The sequence below is a fragment of the Micropterus salmoides genome, unplaced genomic scaffold (genome assembly GCF_014851395.1).
Source record: "Micropterus salmoides isolate LMB-PRFRI ecotype aquatic unplaced genomic scaffold, ASM1485139v1 Ms_hic_scaffold_5, whole genome shotgun sequence".
NCBI classification, from domain to species: Eukaryota; Metazoa; Chordata; class Actinopteri; order Centrarchiformes; family Centrarchidae; genus Micropterus; species Micropterus salmoides.
In genome coordinates this window covers 14,707,518-14,730,460 of record NW_024044237.1, presented here as the reverse complement: position 1 = coordinate 14,730,460, position 22,943 = coordinate 14,707,518, and the positions used below count along the sequence as shown (strand labels likewise).

The following is a 22,943-nucleotide window of genomic DNA, read 5'->3' as shown; positions in this document are numbered from 1 at the left end:
ATGATGAAGTTATAAAAAGTTATGAAGCTGAACCAAAAAAACTAGTGCCTCATTTTCACAGTATTCATGTTTCATGTATTCATAGCTAACAGTGGTTGGCCTTTTCTAGGTTGAAGCATTTTTATCATTCTGTGTCTTGGTGTGGCAACAGCAAGGTGGGGGTTAAGTTCAGATACTTTGCATTCTCATTTTATTTCTACGCCAGCAGCACCCTAATGATTCACTGCTAGAGTCAGCAGCACCAGGCAAGGCTGTCTGACTGGTTTCTTGTTCAGGTTAAAGAGGCATCCAGGTAGATAATGGACTCAAGCGTTTACACTTGCCAATGTGCTCACCAGAGTGAAACTTTGGCTCTCAGACTTGCTAATTTCCTCTTCCACATTCTCTGATATGTTGCGAAATCTTTTCACACCCTTTTCCAATTTGAAAAGGCTTCGTAAATGTATGCACAGCATGTGTGAGATTGCTTTTTTTTTACAGAAACTGTGGACGGCTGATCTCCATGTTGTGTTTCCACAGAGTGCATACTGTGGCCAGTCGCTCAGAAAGTGCTTTTTGTTGCAAGTTGTTGGAGGAATTGTTGGCCAATTGCAGGAGCATAGACTTGTTCTTGGCTTTCACTTATACAAACATAGACAGTCATTCACATTGAGCAAACATTTTGTTTACTATAGGCTTTAATCTACTTTTCTACCTAGAATATGTACTACAAAAGGTTAAAGAAAGTCATAATTTACTTTTGACATATTTGATCAAGGCAAGTCATATAAACATTTTTATTTCAACAGTGAAATTAGAATTTAATATATTCAACATTAACAAAAATTGTTAAGATTGGCTTTTATATAATTTTTCTTGATGTGACCATGTTTGTGTGTTTGTTATCTCAGTTCAGCTGTGTGGGTTGTCCCTGATCTCATTTTAATTATTTGTGTGCTTGCTTCCTGGGTTTTCCTACCCAGTGAGCATGAGAGCAGCGTTCCCACAGGAGATGTTGCTGCGCGTTTCTTAATTTATGAAAGCCTTGCTGTGCACCCTGTCATCGTTGTCCTCTTCTCTTTAATTGTCAGTCACCTGTACAACAGGTATGTGCTTGCTTAGCTCCCAGAAACAAAGCACAGATCTAGTAAACAGAAATGAGTACAACCCCTATTACGTACGTACGCACACACACACACACACAAAGATGGACAAACACATACTGCTCCACCCCACATCTGCCTTCCTTGACTGGCTGGGCTTGTTAGTGCTCACGCCCGTACCTGTTTTCTAGAACGGAGACCGAGACACCTGTCAGACAAATACTTTCCCTCTGCACACACCAGCCAAACTCAGAGGGAAACACTTATCACAGACTCTTGACTGAGCTGGGTGGACGTTGTTCTCCTGGACATACAGTAAAAGCAGGTAAGTGCTCGGTGGCAGGTGTATTATTTACAACATGATTATAGCAAATTATCTGGATAGATTCTGTATTTAGAGCTCCAGTAATCAGCAGCTGTAAGAACAGAAAGAGTAAAAGTGATCAATTAAACTACATAAACTGTTTAAAGTATTAACTGGTGATTGTCAGTGTTTCTGGGGGTTTCCCTGTCATGAGTGCTTGTCAGTAAAGTTGTGTATCCTGGTCCTTGCTAGCCTTAAATGCTATTGCTCTTCATCAATCATTTATCTTGTGCGGGCTGATGTGTTAAACCTAGGATAAATATGCTTTCTGAGCCCTCAGTGTATTTGCTCTGTCACCAATATTGAGGACAATATCCTCAAGAGATATTATGGCAACATGCTTTAGAGAGAGTGAATTCACAGCCCTGGGAGTTTTGAAAGTTATATTTGCATTCTGAATTTGGCAGTACTGATTTTGCATAAGCTGTAATCCGAACCTACTTTCCCATACGGGAGCACTTGTCAGTGTTTAATTAGTATTTTCCTTTTCTTCTTCAGTTCCTTGGGTAGTAGGTTTGCTCCTGAGCAGTTCATTTCTGACCGTAAATAACTGAGGGGTCAAATAATTTGTATAGAAGGAAGCAATATTAGCCCAGTCACATAAATCACAAAGGGCCAGGTGTATATGTGTGTGTGTGTGTGTGTGTGTGTGTGTGTGTGTCCATTCATATTTAGGCAACAGCAGCATTTTATGGAAAGTGGTAGGACAGGATCATCTACATGTCTTAAAGATGAGACAGAGGAATGCTTTACAGAGTTCCTTATTGAGAAAGAACACAGCGTGGGGAGGACCATTTTACAACTGTGTTATAAGACATTTGCTGCAAATTGCACACTTTATTTCAACACAGTCTCTGTCTCAATGTGGTTCCACTATGTTTTTCAGGTAACCTGCAAAGATAGCAGAACAAAGAAGCGAGAGAAACTTCTAGAACAAGCATGTCAAAAGGTGAGCAGGCAAATTGATCTGATGTGAAGGTGAGGCGATCCCTCCAATAAAATCAGAGGGCGTGTCTCTGCGTCAGCCTGATGTCTCTGTCAGTTGTGATCTTGTGTCATTGCCCTGATTTAATGCAAAATACAAGTGGCTGTGTGGTGTGTGTCTGCCCAAAGGGTACTGAATATCATGTATTTTAGCAGACGGTTATTAAGATGTCATTGTGAGGCAGCCTACGGTGTGTATAATATATCTCAGATGGCCGGTGGGTATATGACATGCACGTGTTTGTGTCTCAGAGGGGGACAAAGCATCTGTGTTCCGTAGCACCAAAGTGCGGACCAAGCTGAAGGGAGACGCCAGCTGGTTGCAGCGCAGTAATGAAACTCAGGCTGAAACTGAGGAGGAGGTGAAGCCATGGTAAAACCACATGTTTAAATATGGTTCTGTCCATATTATCACCTTACTCACTCACTTGAGTAGACAAAACCAAGTTCCTGTGCGTCCATGCAGGGTAGCAGAAGTAAGGGCCGGCCGTTTGAACGGAGCCCCCATTGAGACCAGTCCAGTGTTGTCACCAGTGGAATCCACTCCTCCACCCACCACATCTGACACTGAAAGGTAAACACAAGTTTCTAATGTCACAGTGTTATCTAGAAACATCCCACAAGACATGACTGTGCTGATAACAAGTCTCTGTTTTGATCTCAGAACACCAACATCAGGATTCCTGATCAGGTAAGATTAGCACTTTCAACTTTCACACATCCAATTTGAAAGTAGAGTTAAAAGCAGTAGTAGTGATTATCTGAAAATGGCCCTGCATGGGGGCTATGTTACATTAAAATAATGTATTTACTCTTTTGTTTTTCTCTCAGAGGCGTTTTCGTCAAACTAGACAAGCCTGTTTCATCCTCAACATCTAATGGCTTAAGGTAAGAGCTTCTCTAACTTCAACAAGCAGAATTGATTAATAGTGTGACTAGAGATGCACTTTGATTGACTATCTGGTTCCCACATTACTGTTATCTGTTTTTCTGTTGTTTGTTTGTTTTACAGTGGAACAACACCATTCACCAAAAAACCTTCAGAGAACTACAAGAAAATGTGAGCGCACAAAAATTCAGATTCCCAGATAACAGCTGGCAGCTGAGTGAGAATGTATTTTAATGAGGTCTGTGTTTGTGCTTCTCTTCCTTAGAGCCCCATACACTGTGAGGACTGCTTCAGAGGTCCAGGAGGGCCATCTTAGCCACGAAGAGCAGGAGAAACGGTAAAAGTCCTGTAAAGAGCACTGTCCAGTTTGAACTCACACTCACAGAAAAGATGTTACATTAACATCATAATGATTCATTTCCCAGTACGGAGGCAGCCAGCAATGTTCTGAAGAGATCTGCAGTCAGGAAACGGTCTTATGTGCTTTCTGCGGCTAAGAAATATGAGTAAGCATGTCTTATGTCACTCTCCTAATGCTGATCTTAAGACTCAACCTGTTTCTGGATTTCTTCTTCATTTTAAAAATTACACTTTTTTTCAACAACACGTGATTATAAATGGTGAGCATGTATGGAGGTATTTATAAAAGCTGTGTGCTGAAAACCTCAGGTCTCAAGAAGAAACACCTGACATCTCATTGGTTAATAGCAGTCCATCATTTGTGGCTAAAAGGTAAATGCTCTATCTAATATCTCTGACCCTGAAGCTTAAAGTAAAAACCTATAACTCCAAGTGTGTGATCAACTCTGCCTGTCTGTTCCCATTCCCTACTCCGTGTGTGTGTGTGTGTGTGTGTGTGTGTGTGTGGTTGTACGTGTGCATGGCTACAAATGTGCAGGGTGGAGATTACTGATGATGATGAGAGTGCTACGACTCCAGCACCTGCCAGCACTCCTCCCCCCTCCCCTGTCGTCCCCGTCACATCTGTCGCCTCCGCCCCTGAGCCCATACCACAGAAAATGTAAGTCCCGAGCCATGTTTCTATTTCCACAACAGCAAGTGATTTCTGTTCTTTCAATTCCATTCATTATCTCTGTGGTTTACAGAGCCGACACCAGTGTTAAGGCAGCTGTTGATGTCGCTGTTCAACAGCCTGTGGTACCGAAGATGGAGGAGGCTGCCCCCAAGCCTGTGAATGAAGACCCTTCTCCAGTGTCTGTTACAGGAAAAAAACAATTTGAAGACATAAAACCAGTGGGTACAAAGGTGGTCACTCCACTTCCTGTCCCAGCCTCCACCGCCCCGGCTTCAACTGTCCCAGCCTCCCCTGCATCGGCTACAACTGTCAAAGCATCTCCTGCCCCGGCTTCAACTGTCCCAACATCCACCACCCCGGCTTCAACTGTCCCAGTATCCACTGTCCCAGCTTCAACTGTCAAAGCATCCACCGCCCCGGCTTCAACTGTCCCAGCATCTCCTGCCCCGGCTTCCACTGTCAAAGCATCTCCTGCCCCGGCTTCAACTGTCAAAGCATCCCCTACTCTAGCATCACCTGCCCCGGCTTCAACTGTCCCAGTATCCACTGTCCCAGCTTCCACTGTCAAAGCATCACCTGCCCCGGCTTCAACTGTCCCAGTATCCACTGTCCCAGCTTCAACTTTCAAAGCATCCACCGCCCCGGCCTCAACTGTCCCAGCATCCACCGCCCCGGCTTCAACTGTCCCAGCATCCACCGCCCCAGCTTCAACTGTCCCAGTATCCACTGTCCCAGCATCTACTGTCCCGGCTTCAACTCTCAAAACATCCACTGCCCCGGCTTCAACTGTCCCAGCATCGACTGTCCCGGCTTCAACTGTCCCAAGATCCACTGCCCCGGCTTCAACTGTCCCAGCATCCACTGCCCCGGCTTCAACTGTCCCAGCATCTTCTGCCCCGGCTTCAACTGTCCCAGCAGCTACTGCCCTGGCTTCAATTGTCAAAGCATCCCCTACTCCAGTACCCCCTGCCCCGACTTCAACTGTCAAAGCATCCACTGTCCCGGCTTCAGCTGTAAAAGCATCCCCTGCTCCAGCATCCCCTGCCCCAGCTTCAACTGTCCCAGCATCCACTGCCCCAGCTTCAACTGTCCCAGCATCCACTGCTCCGGCTTCAACAGTCCCAGCACCCACTTCCTCAGCTTCAACAGTCCCAGCACCCACTGCCCCGGCTTCAACTGTCAAAGCACCCACTACCCCGGCTTCAAAAGTCCCAGCACCCACTTCCTCAGCTTCAACAGTCCCAGCACCCACTGCCCCAGCTTCAACTGTCCCAGCACCCACCGCCCCGGCTTCAACTGTCAAAGCACCCACTGCCCCAGCTTCAACAGTCCCAGCACCCACTGCCCCAGCTTCAACTGTCCCAGCATCCACTGCTCCGGCTTCAACAGTCCCAGCACCCACCGCCCCGGCTTCAACTGTCAAAGCATCCACTGCCCCAGCTTCAAAAGTCCCAGCACCCACTGCCCCAGCTTCAACTGTCCCAGCATCCACTGCCCCAGCTTCAACTGTCAAAGCATCCACTGTCCCAGCATCCACCACCCCGGCTTCAACAGTCCCAGCACCCACTGCCCCGGCTTCAACTGTCAAAGCATCCACTGTCCCAGCTTCAGCTGTCCCAGCATCCACCACCCCGGCTTCAACTGTCCCAGCATCCACTGCCCCAGCTTCAGCTGTCAAAGTATCCAGTACTCCAGCTTCATCTGTCCCAGCTTCAGCTGTCCCAGCATCCACCACCCCGGCTTCAACTGTCCCAGCATCCACTGCCCCAGCTTCAGCTGTCAAAGTATCCAGTACTCCAGCTTCATCTGTCCCAGCTTCAGCTGTCCCAGCATCCACCACCCCGGCTTCAACAGTCCCAGCACCCACTGCCCCAGCTTCAGCTGTCAAAGTATCCAGTACTCCAGCTTCATCTGTCCCAGCTTCAGCTGTCCCAGCATCCACCACCCCGGCTTCAACTGTCCCAGCATCCACTGCCCCAGCTTCAGCTGTCAAAGTATCCAGTACTCCGGCTTCATCTGTCCCAGCTTCAGCTGTCCCAGCATCCACCACCCCGGCTTCAACTGTCCCAGCACCCACTGCCCCAGCTTCAGCTGTCAAAGTATCCAGTACTCCAGCTTCATCTGTCCCAGCATCCACTGCCCCAGCTTCAACTGTCCCAGCACCCACTGCCCCAGCTTCAACAGTCCCAGCACCCACTGCCCCAGCTTCAACAGTCCCAGCACCCACTGCCCCAGCTTCAGCTGTCAAAGTATCCTCTGCTCCAGCATCCACCACCCCGGCTTCAACTGTCCCAGCATCCACTGCCCCAGCTTCAACAGTCCCAGCACCCACTGCCCCAGCTTCAGCTGTCAAAGTATCCAGTACTCCGGCTTTATCTGTCCCAGCACCCACCACCCCAGCTTCAACAGTCCCAGCACCCACTGCCCCGGCTTCAACTGTCAAAGCATCCACTGTCCCAGCTTCAGCTGTCCCAGCATCCACTGCCCCAGCTTTGACTGTCTCAACATCCACTGTCCCGGCTTCAACTGTCAAAGCATCCACTGCCCCTGCTTCAAATGTCCCAGCATCTACTGCCCCGGCCAAACCACCACTGGAACCGTCTCCAAAGCAAAGGTCAGATTTACAATCAGTCAGTTCGGGCACCTATTGTAGCATAGTTTCAGTGGTGGAAAGAAATAAAGTACATTTACAGGCTTTAAGTACTTGTACTTTCCTTGAGTTTTACTATTACATGCCATTTTATACTTTTTTTTATACCCCTACATCTCAGGGGAAAATAGTGTTCACATCTAGTAACTTTGTATTTTAAGATATCATATACAAAGAACTTAAATCCAAAATATGGTGCATTGTTAAAGATCAAACTACCAAATTTTTAGGATAACATTTGCTCCACCTTGGCCAAATACAACAGTACGATTCTACTTTTCTTAGACAATGATACATCAGTGATTATGTTTTCCAAATTTAATATATATTAACATAACACTCACAGGGGGCATTTTCTACATTAATCACTTTTTCTTTAAGCATTTTTGATACTTAGAGAACATTTTGCTGATAAAGCATCTATAGTGTGTTTGCTGTTTTACACTTGTGATTGAAAGCTAGGTTGGAATATCATGTGTTTCTTCTATTCTTCTATTCTCACAGTTCCAGTGTTGATACACTCACCGCCTTGTCCGACACCCTCATTTCTTTCAGCACAAGTTCAACCAGGTACTGGAAGAAAGACGAAAGCAGCATAAACCAATATGTGTGTTAGTGCCTCCAGCCTCAACAGCATGCCATCTGATAATAATAGTCTATTTCCTCTCCAGCTTTAAGGATGATGAGCCGGTACTAGTTCAGAGGACATGTACAAAACCAAAAACATCATTCATGTCACAGCAGGGTTGGCACGAAAACAGATAATGGCTAGGTGCCACTATGTTCACTTCTAAGTAATCACAAAATAACCCACTTCTCAATTTCAGGTGCCTAAAACCACCTCACACAAGAGAGTGTCCCAAATTAGACTTGATTAAATGTGGTACTTACAATGTAATGTAGAGATGTGTGTGTACATGCCAAAGCAGATGCACTGATTCTTCTTACCGTCAGCAGTGTTGAACAGGAGCCAGCCCCAGTTCTCAGCAACTGTTTACAAATAACAATCTCTCTCCTGACTCTCACTGGTGGGATTGTTCAAAATACATTCTAACCATATTAAGCGTTCCTCACATTAGAAATTCTGTGATTATTATAACCACAAGGTGGCACTGTTGGACCTTTAATGAGTTCCCGCTCCTCCACCTCAACTGTTCTTGCCTGTTCTTGCTCTGAAACCTCCTCTGAATTGTAAATCCCCCCATGTTCATCACCTTCTCCTCTTCCCCTTCCTCTTCTCCTTCTGCCTCTGCAGACCCGAGGAGTCAGCAAAGCCTGTTCCCCCCGGCCCAGGACGCTGGAGTCAGGATTTGCTTAGCGGACTAGACAGGTATAGGAAAAGCTTTTTTCCACACAAGCCCCAAATACAGATTTATGCGAAGAATTATCCTTTCATCAGTACAAAATCAATAGCTCCATTGTCAGTAGCAAGGGGAGGCATTACCTTAACTTACCTTGCCAGAGTTGGATACAGTTTCAAACTCTGCTCTGTGTTTGACTTTTGTGTTTGATGTCTGCACCCTGGATCTCATGGCTAATGATATCTTTGTACAATCAACACAAAGACGCATAGGTGAGAAACAGACAGACTTGTGATGGCCTCCGCTCCCCCATCACTCCCTCCTTGTGTACCATTAATTCTTATCACTACCGATGACGGGGCCAAGCATCTCCCTGCTCCCTGAGGTGCAAGAGTTTTAATGAATCCCATCCACCTCAAGTTTGATCCATAAATCAGGGCTCCTTTACGTCCCGCATTCTATTTTAACCCATGCTCCATGTTAGATAGGAACAAAGTCGCATATTCCTGAGTAATACTACTTTGAAACAGAAAGCCACGTCTTATCTGCAGCGCGACTGGAAATAGAAGAGAATGTTCTGTACTGATTAGTATTGTGGCTTTGTTTTGTCTCCGCCCGCCACAGCACACAGCGAGAGGAAAGGAAACAGACAGAAGAGACAGCCAAGAAAACACAAAGGTAGAGGGAGATGACAGGCTGCTCTTAAACAATTATCTATCTATGCAGGGCTGTTCCTGCTAAGAAATGCATTCTATTCAGATATGCCTTGTAATGATTTATACCAACTCTGCCCGCAACTATGCTGTGTCTCTCTGCCCGTCAGCTCCAGAGAGACACTCACTGTAACCACCAAAACTGTGATCATTACTGACAAAAGATATTAGACGTGCACACATACACACAGAAGTTGTCTGCTCTGTAGCCTACTATATTCAGATGGTTTTCATGCTTGTTAAATTGTTCAGTGGGCTTCAAGCTTTTCTAATGCACTGGCATTGTAAATAGTGTATGAGAAGAACCACGCTAACCTTTACTTGCCCTCTTTTCTATTCCCATCATGCCATTCATCCGTACCACACTCCTTACCTTTCCTTTTTAATCTTGCCTCCATCCAGGAGCTCACATGTGACAACCAATATCACTGAATCAAGGTAGTTTATTTACTGCCATGTCACATATAGGATAGTGCTTTGCACACTTTGTGTGTTTAAGTATATGCACTATATATGTAATTGTGTTTAAATAATAGTTTACTGACATTGAGTGAGGGAATAACTTTAATTTGCTTAAAAAAACAGTATATGAGATAGATTCTCATTCCAGTTAAATAGACAAATTAAGTTTAATGTGGTTGATTAAATTAATTGTTGAAGAAGATTTTCTTGTTGGTAAATTAACAATCTGTTTAGCGTTTAATAATTTATGTAGGCTGGAATCAGGGTTCGACGACATGGCATATGCTGATTTTGCCATTCAGCAGCAGAGTAGTCTTTCCATTTGTCATCAAGACATCCAGATTCTGATTTTGATTGAGTTTGGCCCCGGGTTCCTCTGTGTTTCTGTTTACCATTCAAACTGCATTAAATCTTTCCATTATGAGTCAATGTGATCAGAATTCCTCCGACACAAGATGGGCCATGCTGACAATTGAGAGTGAAATCAGTGTGAAATTGTTTTTCAGCTCGGCTGATCCGTTTGATCCATATCCGATAGGGACCACATCCCCTAACAGGTAATCATATTGGTTTGGAGCTGTGACTGTTTTCCAGCCAGCCAGATAGCATCTCAGCATGCATAATTCAGCAGTTTCTGATTATGAGCCACTTTTCTCTATTGCAGCTCCTCTGACCTGCTCAAGCCCCTCTCAGATATTTCCATCAACAGGTACGGAATGGTCATGCAAATTCCCCTTTTTCTCTATTGTAACCTCTGTTTGTTGCCCTGATACCATTACTGTGATGTAGAATATCATAGTTTTTACAACTGCTTCACGTTCATCAACACTGTCTCTGGGCATTATTTTCATTATCATTTATCGATTGTTTAGTGAATGCAATTTTATAAAATAGGAAAGAAAATACAAATATATTCAAATTGTAGTGATATAAAATGGAGAAAAATAGAAAACATTTGAAAAGCTGGAACGTTTGGTATTGTTGCTTGATAAATGACTGAAATAGCTAATCGAGCAGCAGTCATTTGATTAAATCAACAAAAATTTAAATTAAGTAATATTTTCTTTATATTCAGTGTGACAGAGACATGTTCCCTGTGTGCCTGTAATTTCTGTTTTGGGCATTTTATGCCTTTTTATTAGAGAGTTGACAGTAGAGAGATGACAGGCAATGAGGGTGAGAGAGCCGTCAGGGGCAATGGCATGCAACATATGACTCAAACTCGAGACACTGTGTTCATATTCAGTGATTTAAACCCCCAGGCCACCAGGGCACATCATTTTTCTTAAATTCTAATGTTTTTTTTAATGTTCTTGTTTTCCCTGTTTTGTGTGTTTAATAGTATGAGCAGTAATGCGTTGGACTCCCTTGCAGACAACGTCATCCCTATCAACACTGACAGGACAAGGTATTAAAACTGAGTCTAGTGCATAATTGTGTTCCGAATCTTTGAGTGAGACATAGAGGGGAAGGGCAGACTGTGGACCTAATCTCTCAAACCGCACACATTACAGTTGTTTGATGTGCTCGATCTTTCATAACTTCCACATCGTCTTTCTCTCCACTTTGGCTATTCAGCCTCAGCACTCAGAGGTCATGGGCACGCACATGGGAAACCAGCACACCTCAGCAGACTAACACAGAAGAGAGGTGATGACACACTTTGATTCACTCTTAACACTTCCACGTAATGTGGTCCACTGTGGTTTTATTCATCTTCATGCATCCCACCCATGTCCATTATGTGCTAAAAGCCTTTCAATGTATGTCCCCCCTCAGCCAAGAACCCGAAGCAGGAGGCCAAGCTGAAGATGAAAAGACGCTGGTCATGTTTGAGAGAAAGTAAGTCATCTTTTTTATGAAAAGCTTGGGTGTCCATATCTGCTCCTTTTATTCCCGTAACCTCCTTCCCTTTCACTACGGTGAAGTAACTAGGCTTTTGCAGCATCTATTCATTGAGCCAGAAATCATTGTGCACTGGTGCTGATGAAAATAGGTCAGATATATATTTGTTACAACTTTTCCTCACAACTGCCGTAAACAGCCCCCCCCCCCTTTTTTTTTTACTTTAAAAAAAATACAGTGTGAATTTGTCATCCTCCTTGCACGCATCCAAGCTACTATGTCATGTCTATGTTTGTGCTCCAGATCAACTGAGAATGACTCCCCATGGGACAGGTGGACATCCCCCACTCTCTATACTATCAGTACAACTACAGGAGAGGAAGAGGAGGAAGAGGAAGAAGAGGAAAGGTATATCCACTGTTGTTGGGCTCATTATATGCATAATAAACCACTTTATTTTTCTCATTGTAGCAGGATGTGATTATAGCACCTTAAAATGCAGTGCCTGTCAACCATTTAATTGAAAGCAAGCTGAAACTTCCTTTCGGCTTAGTCTGAGAATATTCAACTTTTGTTGCTTTTCCACCTGTACTGCCAGACCTATTACAATACAGGAATGTCCTCTATTTTGTAGCCCCGAGGATACGCAGACCCAGATAGTCACAACCGTCACCACTATCAGGTTGAGAAAAACCTTTGAAATTCTTAAAACTCACATCTTCTGATCAAAAACTGGGGAGATTAATAGGAACTGAGAGAATGAGACACATGTAGGTGATGTTTATGATTACAAAGCACGGGAGGAGGGCTCAGAATGAGGCAATGCTGCAGTACAATAGAAAACAGACCACACCTGGTCAATAAACCCAGACCCCTCTGGAGCTGTGATTCACAAAGATCTGCTTCATACACTTATAAAAAACGCAGCATTCTTGTTCACTGGACGCCATCCGGGTTATTGACTGCTACAGCCTACAGTAGAAGTCTAATACAGCTTTCTTTACTTTCCAGGGAGATACACAGTGAGCCAGAGCCCGCTATGGATCGGTAAGTTTATGATCTTGTTCACGTCAGACACAGCATAATGCAAGAATACTTTCTCCAGAGTGTTATTTTCTGCTATTCGGTCTGTTGATTTTCTTACTTTTGTAAAGACACTCTCCTTTAAACCGGAGCTTTTTGTCTTTTATGAATCTGGCACTGTATGGAAATGAAATGTACCTGTTATTCTATGAGTTGAATCCAAGTTTAATTTAATGAAATGTATTTAAAATTAAGCACACACCATTTCATATTTAGTTCATCTGGGCTTGTTTTAGACTTTCACCTGCCAGATCTGCTTTTGTCTCTGTGTTAGGAACACAGCCGTCTTGGTTAGGGGGTAAGAAATGTAGTCCAAATCCTGTGCGAAAGCCGCTGTATCCGCTTAATACTGCAATCTGGATCTAACATTACCTGTAGCTCCTGAATGTTGCCTGGCTAAAGAGGCTCCTGACTCTAACTCTATTACTGAAGTTAAATGACAAGATCTGCTCTCCCATTGTCTTTCAATTTGCCCTCATTTCCTTCTCTCTAATTATCAGTCTCCAGATGTCAGATTAATGATGTGTATTAGAGACGTCCTTTTGTCAAATCACAGCCCGTTAAACAGCACGCCATTAACAAGCGATGGCAGAAAATGATTATCTCCTGAGTTAAATTTGACAGATGTAGGGTCCTTCTGTATAACCCATCACACTACTGTCATCAGTGAGTGAAAGATGAGACTAACCCTGCTGCACTCTGTCTCTAGTTATGAAACCTATTCCAGGAGCGTGACAGAAGATGTCCAAACACCAGAACCTGATACTAAAAAGTGAGGGATTTTACTAGACATTAAAATTAAAGTGACAGCTCATATCTATCTTAACTGTGCAAATTAACTCACTCTTTCCTTCCTCTGCCTCTGCTAAAGAGGGTTTGTGTTTGTGAAGGAGTATGTCAATGCAACAGAGCTGTCCTTGTATAATGCCAGAGACACAATCAATAGGTAGGACCAATATGTTATTTACACAATCAAATAACAATATTGATTAAAACACACTGCTCTCATGATGACTTACTAACTGCTCTTTTTTCCATAGTGGGTCAGATTATTTGACATCAAGCTCTGCCAGTTACTCTTACAGCAGCCCCTCCACTTACACCAGGTAATAACACAATTCTCTAAACCTGTATTAAATAAGCTGGGAACCTGAGCCCTTTCTCCCCAGACACTTCAGTTGCCTCCATCTCTTGTTCTTTCAATGACTGCATTTCTCTTCAACTCCTTTCAATGTGTACACTTCAACTAACATTTCCAACTCTGCAAGGTCAATTACTTCCACCGGTGAAACACATATGCTTAAACTGTGCTTACAGTTCAGCTGATATCATTCAGTTTGTACACTTCCGCTAATTTCTTTCAGGGCTTCAACTGACACTTCCAGCTCAACACATCACTTACACAAGAGTGACACTTCAACTTCTTTCAGTATTTTAACTATTTCAAAATGTTTTAACTGCAAGTTTTAGGCACGTACATATTCTTCAGAAAATTGTGTCTTTTCTAGTTGCTCTTGTTTCCATAATGGGTCGGATTATTTGACATTAAGTTCTGTTAATTACTCTTTCAGCAGCTGCTGGGAATTGTGTTGTCACTCCTGGTGACAACACAATTCCCTAAACCTGTTTTAAACCAGCTATGAGCTTGAGCCCTTTCTCCCCTGCCTTGTTATTCCCACTCCTGACAAAACTAGATATGTGTAAGCAGTAGGGCAGAAATTCCACCAAACCTGCTCATTAGGAGGCTAAGCAGGGACATCAAAGGATTATTTATCATTAAGTTCCCCTACGCTGGACAGAAAGGGTAACAGGTTATTTTACCAGACAGAGCTGTGGTTGTATGAGAGCTGCTTGAGTCAGTGGCCAAACTAACCTGTCTCAATCGCTCTGTCTCCCCAGTGGCTCTCTGTCATCCGCCTGTACATACTGTGGAAAGCCAGTAGGCAGTGATGCCAAGATCTCCATCCAGCACCTCAATATCAACTGCCACCCTGCCTGCTTCAAGGTAATTCATCTGTCTGCTCAGATACAGTTCTGCTGAAGATACAGTTTTGTTTTTATTGGACTATAAATTGTTGGGTATATTCACATGTCCTTGAAGGGACTGACCTGGGTAAAATGAGCTTTTGTTCCCCTTAAAAAATAGTTTGACCTTTTGGTAAATATGTCACTTTTTTTGCAAATAGTTGAGGCCCTTTCAGAAAAAACATGATTTGAGCTGCGCTGTCTCGTTCCAAGTTCAACCTAGTGGAACTTTGGGCACGAGATCACCAAGCTGCGCTGTTGTGGCCTGTTGCAAGCCATTGGAAATACTGTGTTTCAAAGCACAGTGGTGATGTTGTTGCGTCTAAAAGAGCCTTTAGATGAGAAGATTGATACAACTCTCAAGCCATGAACTGATTAGCTAAGTGTAAAGACAAGAAACAGGGGTAAAGAGCTAGCCTTGCTCTCTCTATAGTTCAAGAATCCTCCTACTTAAGTAAAAAAGTAAAAACTACCAGAGTATTTCTTGGCCAAGAGGAGTCACTCCTCCACTAAGGAACCAGGCAACCATTGGTGACTCCAGGAAAAACTGCTGTTTTTACAGTGTGTTTTGATACAGATTAAACAAACTAGAGATGGCACATTAATTAGTGAGTTTCAGATATATTGATGGGTGGATTTTCTTTCTTAACTTTAGACACAGCTAATTTCTAGAGCCAGTAGCTGTTAAACCATTTCCTGTCTTCATGATAAGCTAACTTGGTGCAGGCTGTAGCTTTATATTTGACAGACAGAAGAGAGAGAGTGGTATCAATCTTCTTATGTAAGTATTGGCAAAATTGCCAATATGTAGCCTATATTTCCCAAATGATCAAGCTATTCCTTTCATATAGTAACTTACATTAATTGCTTTTTTAAATGAGTCTTCAAATCCAAATTATATTTAGCTATTGCATATTGCAAGTCAATGTATCAAAGGTTTAACCAGGTAATTGTGTTTTCAAACATTTTGTATACTGTGATGAGGATAAAAACACTGCTCTTCACTGTATTTCTCATAATTACATTTTCTAATGACATTCTCCCAATTTTTCAGTGTGACATGTGTAGTAAGCCAATGGGAGACCTTCTCTACAGTATGTTCCTACATAGTGGAAAAGTCCACTGCGAGAGCTGCTACTCCAAAGCCTTGGACTGATTATCGAAGCTCTTCAGCAGCCTCTTATCCTCGTCCCCTTCCCTTCACGTTCATTTGCATATAAAGTGAGAACTGGTCTTTCGCAAAGTTTGAACTCCGGAGTGTGTTTAGGGTCATCAAAGAGGCAGTTATAGTGACCAATATCATTGCTTAATGTTGATTCTTACATAAGGTTAAATTTCTAATTTCTCAAATATGTTGTACAAGCTTGTGTTGTTTTTTTCCTGGTGGTGAAAGCTGTATCTGCTTGAAATAGTAAATTATGAAGGATATGTCTGTATATATATATATATATATATGTATGAACAGACTAATACAGGCAAGTGGGGTTTTGGCAAGAATAATTATGCAAAAAAATTACTATGTTAGAAAATGTTTACTTATTTTGCTCTTCTTGATACAAAAGAGTGTTCACATGTGATGTTTTGTTAAGAAAATAAAAAGATTTATATGATCCTGGTATAAATATGTGATACAAAGCCATTGCGCTAATAGCCACAATACTGTCATGGGGTCTCAAGCAGTTACATGTTTTAGAAAACCATTATTCAAAAAGTATTGCACATCAACATGACGTTAGCATCATGTAACAGACAACGGTTAGGACAATATTATAAAGCATCTGCCACGGAAATTCATAAGATAAGCTGTTCCTGAGAACTACTTTGCAAATGCAGTGGAGATTTCCCACAGGGGAGTTACATTTGCCACATTCTCCACTCCTTGGTGAAATAATATTTTCCTTGCATAGTCAGTTACAGCAGCTGTGTACATAAATGTGACTTTAGCTAATAACCATCAGCTACCTGCTGAGTAACTGTAAAGAAGCTAATGCAGTTCATTGGCTACTGTCTTGATGGTCTTCACACACAGTTAGGCAGAGCTCCCTTGGCACAGAGGACAAGTCTTTGGCTCTGCCCCAGTCCAATAAAAATCCACATCCCATGAGAATGTGCCTCTGGAACAACTGCACTGCATGCAGTTAACATTAACAATGCAAAGTGGAAGTATGGGCAATGATGGCACCTCAGTTAAAGTAATAAAGCGACTTAAAAATATTAATATATAGCACACTAAAAAAGGACACAAGTATCATGTCATCTGAATACAATGTCAAACTCTGAACTACACTGCTCATGAGAGTAAAGGAGGTTTGGCTCAGGTGCAATAATATGAGTAATTTCTGCTTATTTCCCTCATTTGAACAGAAGGGATGCATAATATGGGACACCCCTGTAATCCTGGATGTGCACCACATATTTGTTTCTAGGCCTGTGTCAGTGTTTTCCTCTGGCTCTGCTCACAGCAATGTTTTGGATGTGCTTCCACAGCAGCGAAGGGTCTGACTCGTTATGTCTTATCAGAGATTCCAGCCCCTCTGCTTGGTCCAGGCTCTGCCAGTAATCCTGAGGCCATATTTGCAGCCATCTGCGGACAGATATACAAACAGATTAGACTCATCACAGAGGATATTTTAATTAGACCATTAAAATAGACTGATTTCTCTCCCCTTGGTACATTGTTATTCACATTAAAGTACTGAAAAGTACAAGGATTTCACACCTGGCACAGTGAATCATTTAAGACAAACTCACCCATCATCTGCTGGTAAGTCTTGGACATCTCCGTACCCTGGGCTGGGCAGGGGGCACCCCATGTGAGAGTTATTGGCCATTTTAGGCTGAGGAGGTTGGTTCTTCTCAGGGTCTTTCCTATAGGCTCGTTCTGCTGCCAGCCGTGCATTTTCCTGGTCACACACGTAACATTCAAATCCATTCAGGTAGTTTGGTTTACTCATGTCATTAACCCCCCACTCACGGGTCTCCAGATCCTTCAGCAAATGAGCGTTAGTAATGTGGTTGGGGTTCTTGAACTCTAAATATTTTGCATATTCATCATCATTCTCATCAAGATGTTTGAGGAATTCAGCGAGAGCTTTCGGTGAGGCGAAGTTATCTATGATGATTGCAGAGTGGTCGTTGGGCATCCAGTCTGCCACCACAGAGGAGCCTCGATAGACGGGCACACAGCCCTGATGGAGAGGCCGCCACAGCTTCTCTGTCATGTAATCCGGACACAGGCCGTTCTCCAGTGCCAGGTGAAACTTGTAGCGTGCGACAAAATTCATAAATTTGGGATCTTCGCCGGTAGCTGTGGCCGTGTCCTCCAGATGTTCAGGTAGAGGTTTGTTGTTCAAGCATTTCCCGTAGGAGTCCACCTACAGAGGGAGAAAATAATGTGTGAGAAAGATGGGGGCACACTTAGGGAACATTTGGGAGATTATTAATATGACACTGGCATAAAACTTTTATTTTTCATAAAACCCTGATACATTTCAGCTCCCGATGGGAATTCACAAACATCACACTGAGGGCTTTATTTAAAAAGCATTTACAGAGGTGTTACCGTGTTACTTCACACTGCACGCGTGAAGATGAATAATTTTGACCAACTGACCTGTATGCAAGAGGAAACGTGGAAGACTCTACCCTACAGTACACTACATCTTCATAGTATGTGAGCCAATTGATATTTATTGTAAAGAATGGCAATTGGACGCTCCAAAATTGAGGAGACAAGTGAAAATGGTATTCAACAGCAAGCAGAAACTTGCCCTGATATCTGTGCAGAACAGGAGCTGACGTTTATTTCATACAGCAATGCTACAGCATGTGGATTGTGGAAGTACAATTCCACCTCAGCTCTAATACCGGGGAAATTGCACCTCACTAAGCACACATCTAGTTTAAAGGAGCCTTAATAAATCAGGCAGTAAACTGGAAACCGCTAAACTCATATAGCATGCATCTTTGTGAAAGAACATCCCAGTACTGTACCTGAATGTACTTCATGAGCTCCTGGACATATCTGTTTCTGTCTGACGGTACATCGCAGTGGGACTGCATGTAGAGCACAGGAGCCAGGCCTTCCCTCCTCAGCCGGTTCTTCTCCTCCAGGGACACCACCACAGGCATCAGCAAGTAGTCCAGAGAGGGTAGCCACTGCAGGGTCAGGGGATAGTCTGACTCCCTGCGAAACGTGGCAGTGTAGTTGAACAGCCTGATTCCTGGTCCATGGGAGAGGGCATAGTTATTCATGGGTGACTCTTCATGGAACAGTGCCCAGGTTTGGTGGGGAAGACGAGGGAGCGGCGCCTCATATGCCCTGAAGTCTGTTCCATAAAAGATGATGGATGCTGTCCGTTTGTACAGCTGGACCTTGATCAAGATCAAACTCAAGATTACTTGCTGAACAATTGCAGATTATAATTATTATTAATGTGAGCATGCTGCTGTCCCTCTGTCTCAGCCAGGGGGGGTTCAATAAAACGATTTATGAGGTTACATTTCGCTGGTACCTTGCGGTTGCTCGTGACCAGGCAGGAGGACGTGGCACAGTCAATGCGTTCAGTGTCACCAGGAAAATGCGGGAATAGTCCTCCACTCCACCAGAGGAGAATGGGCAGCTCCTTGTTCCTGCGGCGGTCACTGTTGCCAGGTCCTCTGTATGAACTGATGGAGGCAAACTCCATCTCTGATAGCGCACTCTGGGGCTGAAAGGCTCCGCGGTCCACTGCATCCAAGGCCTCCAGGGCAAGCTGATCGTCTGGAAAGGACGCAAAGGAGACCCAGACCCAGCACAGGACTCCAAACAGCCCCAGACACGCACAGGGAACCAGCCTGCCTCTACCTGCCATCTATAAAGGTTGAAAGGAACAGACACAAACACATTTCAAAGACCTGCATTACTCGAACACAAGCAGGGCACAATTCTAAAGGACAAACCAATTCACTTTCTTATTTGTCTAATCCAGACGTGATTCTTCGGTCTCGTCACGACCTGTTTTGCTGCTCATAACCCAAATAAAAGCGGGATGCAGTTATTTCTCCTTGCAACTAACTTCGCTGAACAAACATTTGCAATTGACTGTAACATTTCAATCATACGTGTCAGTGGTTTCTGAGCATGCACCAGTAGCGAAACATTTACACTATGTCCTACCATCATCACTGCAGCCAACACATGAAGATGCGTTTTCTTGACGCTTCAAAGCTAAAGTATGTAGTTGTCCTCCGCACTACAAGCCTGTTCTCATGAACAGATGCTGTTCGATGACAACCAACAGTGAAGAGGGAATAAACAAAAAAGCATCTTCTTCTTTTGATTAGATTGGCAGTTGGCAACCAGCGTTTAGGAGCATTACTGCCACCTACCGGACTTAGCTTAGCTTTCGCCACAACTGTTGCTATTTTCTTCCTCGTTTCCATATAGCCCCTGCACTCAACCAGCACATGTTGAATTGTCTCTAAACTATTACATTTTGCACAGTGTCAAGTTGGGTGTTTACCTATTTTATGAAGTGAGTGGTTAAGCTCTGTGTGCGCTATCCTTAGACGGGTAATGACTGTCTCTGTCTTCCGGTAAGCACCCAGCTTTATTTCGACCAACATGATTCTGTATACTGTAAAGATGTCTTCCAGTTTCATTTAGTTTTTGCTCTTTAATAACTGTTTTACCTACTTTTATTCTACGGTTCTGTTTTTTCTTCTTCTTTGGGTCCAAGCTGCACACCGCCACCTACAGCACCGGAGTGCACATTGCTCTACTAAACGTCTGTGATTCAGTGTGCAGTTTGTAAAAATCCAACGCAAAATTCCAACGCAAAATTTATTTGGTAGCAAAATATTACAACATAATTTACTAGAGCTTAATGCAATGCACTTAGGGTGGGTACATAAAACACAAGATGCTTAGAATAAAGACACTATAACCAACACTTCATACAAAACCTAAAAAGAACAAAAATCGAAATGAGTCTTAAGCCAGAATAACTTTGAAATGTACTGTCCTACACAAATACATTTACACTACCAGTAGATTCACATCCGCAGAAGTAAATGTAAGAAGCCTCTAATAAAAAGTCTCCATGTTATTCCTTCATTTGGTTTTCCTTATTGCATTTCACTAAATAATGCAAACAATATTTTTCTTCAAATGAAAGAATGTTGTTCTCCTATGTAATGGAAAATAATAAAAAACTATTAATATTTTTATTACAAGGTGCGTAGAAAGGCTTTGTAGTGCTGCTTTCATAAACGAATATTTTAACTGTATGCCTGTGCCGTTACCATGAAAAAGGTACAAGACTACAATTACAAAGTTGCCCTCTGCTTTAAAAATTGGTGTATATATATCATTATAATGGAGCAAAAGATACAACAGTTTCCTCTTAAATGTCGTGAAGTAGAATTATAAAGTAATCAAAAGAAGTACACCTCACAGACACTTTGTTGTCATATGTGGTCTTTAGGACCTCGGTTTGCCTGTGCAGCGTGCACGTGCAGGTCCTCGATGGGGGCGCGCGCACGTCACGACACTCAATCTCATTGAGATGTAACGGAGCAGGGCAGAGCAAGCAATATAAACTACAAGGAACAGGGTGAGTGAAAATTCACGTTTGTTCTTTTTATATTAGATGAATTCAATAATAGATATACCACCCCACTGCAACACGCGTTCTTTTGTTGCTTACAGCGCTTTTAAAAATTGTTTTGAGTCGCATGCACAGAGGCTAGTTAGCCGAGGACCAGGATTGAATGTCAACAAGCCATCACTCTAGCCGGCTAGCAGGCTAGTTGGCTGGGAGGCTTGCTAAGCCGCTACACAGTATAACAGTTCATTTGTTTGTTGCAAGTCTGTCACCTGTTTTCGGTTCCTAGTTCAGTTCTGCTCTGAGGCACGTTATGACGTTATGAACGAGTTTCACATCGACGCAGCAGTTCAGTCAGAGTTGAAAGTTAGCTGCCAGCGACAGCTGACAACAAGCTGGTACATGTTTGTGGTCTGCGTATGTGAAGTGGTCGTTTTCAGAGTCAGCTCATGACCCTCGCCCCTGTTTTTGTGGGGTAGCGTAACACTCCTACACTTCACCTGTTATATATGTGATAAAAATAATTCTGTGTTGTTTTTTGTGTTGATGTTTATGTCCTGGCATGTATGGCTGTCAAGCATACTTCATGTGTAGGTTATTATGAGTCAGTATAACCGTGTCTTGTAGGAAACAAAAAGGCCGTAGTCAGAGACCTCTCGGCCCTTCACCCCTGTCACCGTGTCCCTGAAACTAGTCAACCATTACACACATTTCATATGGCTGGCGTTCATTGTCAGAAAGGTTCATTTGAGTTTGTGTCCAAATGTTGCTAAAACAGCAGTCTTTTCCTCTTGTTATCTACACTGTTTTATCAGTATAGACTGGTTTGGGTATTGAATTTTCACAGAAGTCAATCTATTTTATGTCCTATTTCCCAATAGTATTTTTTGTTTCCCTTTTTATTGTGTAGTAAGTATCTGTTTTTGCGTTTCTTCCTCTTTATAGGTTCAATTGACCCTGGTCTGCCTCCAGGTGTGGAGGCCCATAAACCAGCGAGGAGGAAACATGATGAGCGGGAAGAGCCTGCTGCTGAAGGTGATCCTGCTGGGGGACGGTGGAGTGGGCAAGTCCTCCCTAATGAACCGCTATGTCACAGACCGCTTTGACTCCCAGTCCTTTCACACCATCGGCGTGGAGTTCCTCAACCGCGACCTGGAGGTGGATGGGCGCCTGGTCACTCTTCAGATCTGGGACACAGCAGGCCAGGAGCGCTTTAAGTCCCTGCGCACGCCTTTCTACCGAGGCGCAGACTGCTGCCTGCTCACATTTGCTGTGAACGACCTGCAGAGCTTCCAGAACCTCGGCTGCTGGAAGAAGGAGTTCATGTTCTACTCGGATGTGAAAGACCCTGAGAGGTTCCCTTTTGTGGTGCTAGGCAATAAGTTAGATATGGAGCAGAGGCAGGTGGGGGAGGACGAAGCACGGGCCTGGTGTGAAGAGAATGGCTGCTGCCCTTACTTTGAGACCAGTGCTAAAGACGACACTAATGTCACAGCTGCATTTGAGGCAGCTGTCAGGGAGGTTCTGGCTGCTGAGGACCAGATTGACCATGCATTACTGGGTAGTACTATTGATCTGCATGGCAACCGCAAAACCTCTCGTGCGTCTTGCTGCTGATTGGTCAGGTGCAGATACACGAAATCCACCTTGTGTAAATCTCTCTGGCTGAAACTTGCCTGGGGGCAGTTTTGCAGCCAGTCAGATATTGTTTATGGTACACATACTGTAGGTACAAGCTAATGAGCACAGTATTCCCTAAAGATAATGTGGAGAAGATACAGCTGCTCTGCGGAGTGCAGTGTCAAGGATTCAGCTCGTATCTAGATTGTTGAATTGAACCTCTAACCAGGTTAAAGGCACACTGTAACAGACACACTGATCCTTTGTACTCTGTCTGCTTTCAGTAGTGTTGCACAAAAACA

General features: G+C 43.5%; 3 protein-coding genes across 7 annotated transcripts; 2 read left to right on the top strand and 1 right to left on the bottom strand.

The window, feature by feature from the left end:
* The first annotated feature begins 1,215 nt into the window (after positions 1-1,215).
* Positions 1,216-16,044, top strand: znf185 (zinc finger protein 185 with LIM domain). Of its 4 annotated transcripts, XM_038699557.1 has the most exons (29): positions 1,216-1,407; positions 2,333-2,395; positions 2,683-2,803; positions 2,897-3,004; positions 3,095-3,121; positions 3,262-3,318; positions 3,443-3,490; positions 3,585-3,656; positions 3,745-3,825; positions 3,989-4,051; positions 4,218-4,340; positions 4,426-6,034; positions 6,140-6,969; positions 7,510-7,575; positions 8,261-8,335; positions 8,931-8,984; positions 9,988-10,038; positions 10,146-10,190; positions 10,824-10,889; positions 11,060-11,131; positions 11,261-11,323; positions 11,630-11,734; positions 11,961-12,008; positions 12,338-12,373; positions 13,119-13,181; positions 13,281-13,355; positions 13,450-13,515; positions 14,309-14,414; positions 15,489-16,044. In XM_038699557.1, exons 2-29 carry the CDS (start codon positions 2,386-2,388, stop codon positions 15,588-15,590), a joined length of 4,242 nt encoding a protein of 1,413 aa, XP_038555485.1. In that variant the 5' UTR covers positions 1,216-1,407; positions 2,333-2,385; the 3' UTR covers positions 15,591-16,044. The 4 variants fall into 4 exon arrangements, with proteins under 4 accessions (XP_038555485.1, XP_038555482.1, XP_038555483.1 ...); XM_038699554.1 differs by having other exon boundaries at positions 1,218-1,407; positions 4,426-6,969; XM_038699555.1 differs by lacking the exon at positions 11,961-12,008 and having other exon boundaries at positions 1,219-1,407; positions 4,426-6,969.
* fut11 (fucosyltransferase 11 (alpha (1,3) fucosyltransferase)) lies at positions 15,952-21,424 on the bottom strand. 2 transcript variants are annotated; one of them, XM_038699564.1, is made up of 5 exons: positions 21,294-21,424; positions 18,949-19,287; positions 18,428-18,808; positions 17,186-17,808; positions 15,952-17,018 (listed from the first exon to the last, which is right to left on the bottom strand). In XM_038699564.1, exons 2-5 carry the CDS (start codon positions 19,285-19,287, stop codon positions 16,868-16,870), a joined length of 1,494 nt encoding a protein of 497 aa, XP_038555492.1. In that variant the 5' UTR covers positions 21,294-21,424; the 3' UTR covers positions 15,952-16,867. The 2 variants fall into 2 exon arrangements, with proteins under 2 accessions (XP_038555492.1, XP_038555491.1); XM_038699563.1 differs by lacking the exon at positions 21,294-21,424 and adding an exon at positions 19,593-19,731.
* rab9b (RAB9B, member RAS oncogene family) lies at positions 20,941-22,711 on the top strand. Its single transcript, XM_038699570.1, has 2 exons — positions 20,941-21,030; positions 21,967-22,711. The coding sequence occupies exon 2, from the start codon at positions 22,027-22,029 to the stop codon at positions 22,636-22,638; it is 612 nt and encodes a 203-aa protein (XP_038555498.1). The 5' UTR covers positions 20,941-21,030; positions 21,967-22,026; the 3' UTR covers positions 22,639-22,711.
* The last annotated feature ends 232 nt before the right edge of the window (positions 22,712-22,943 follow it).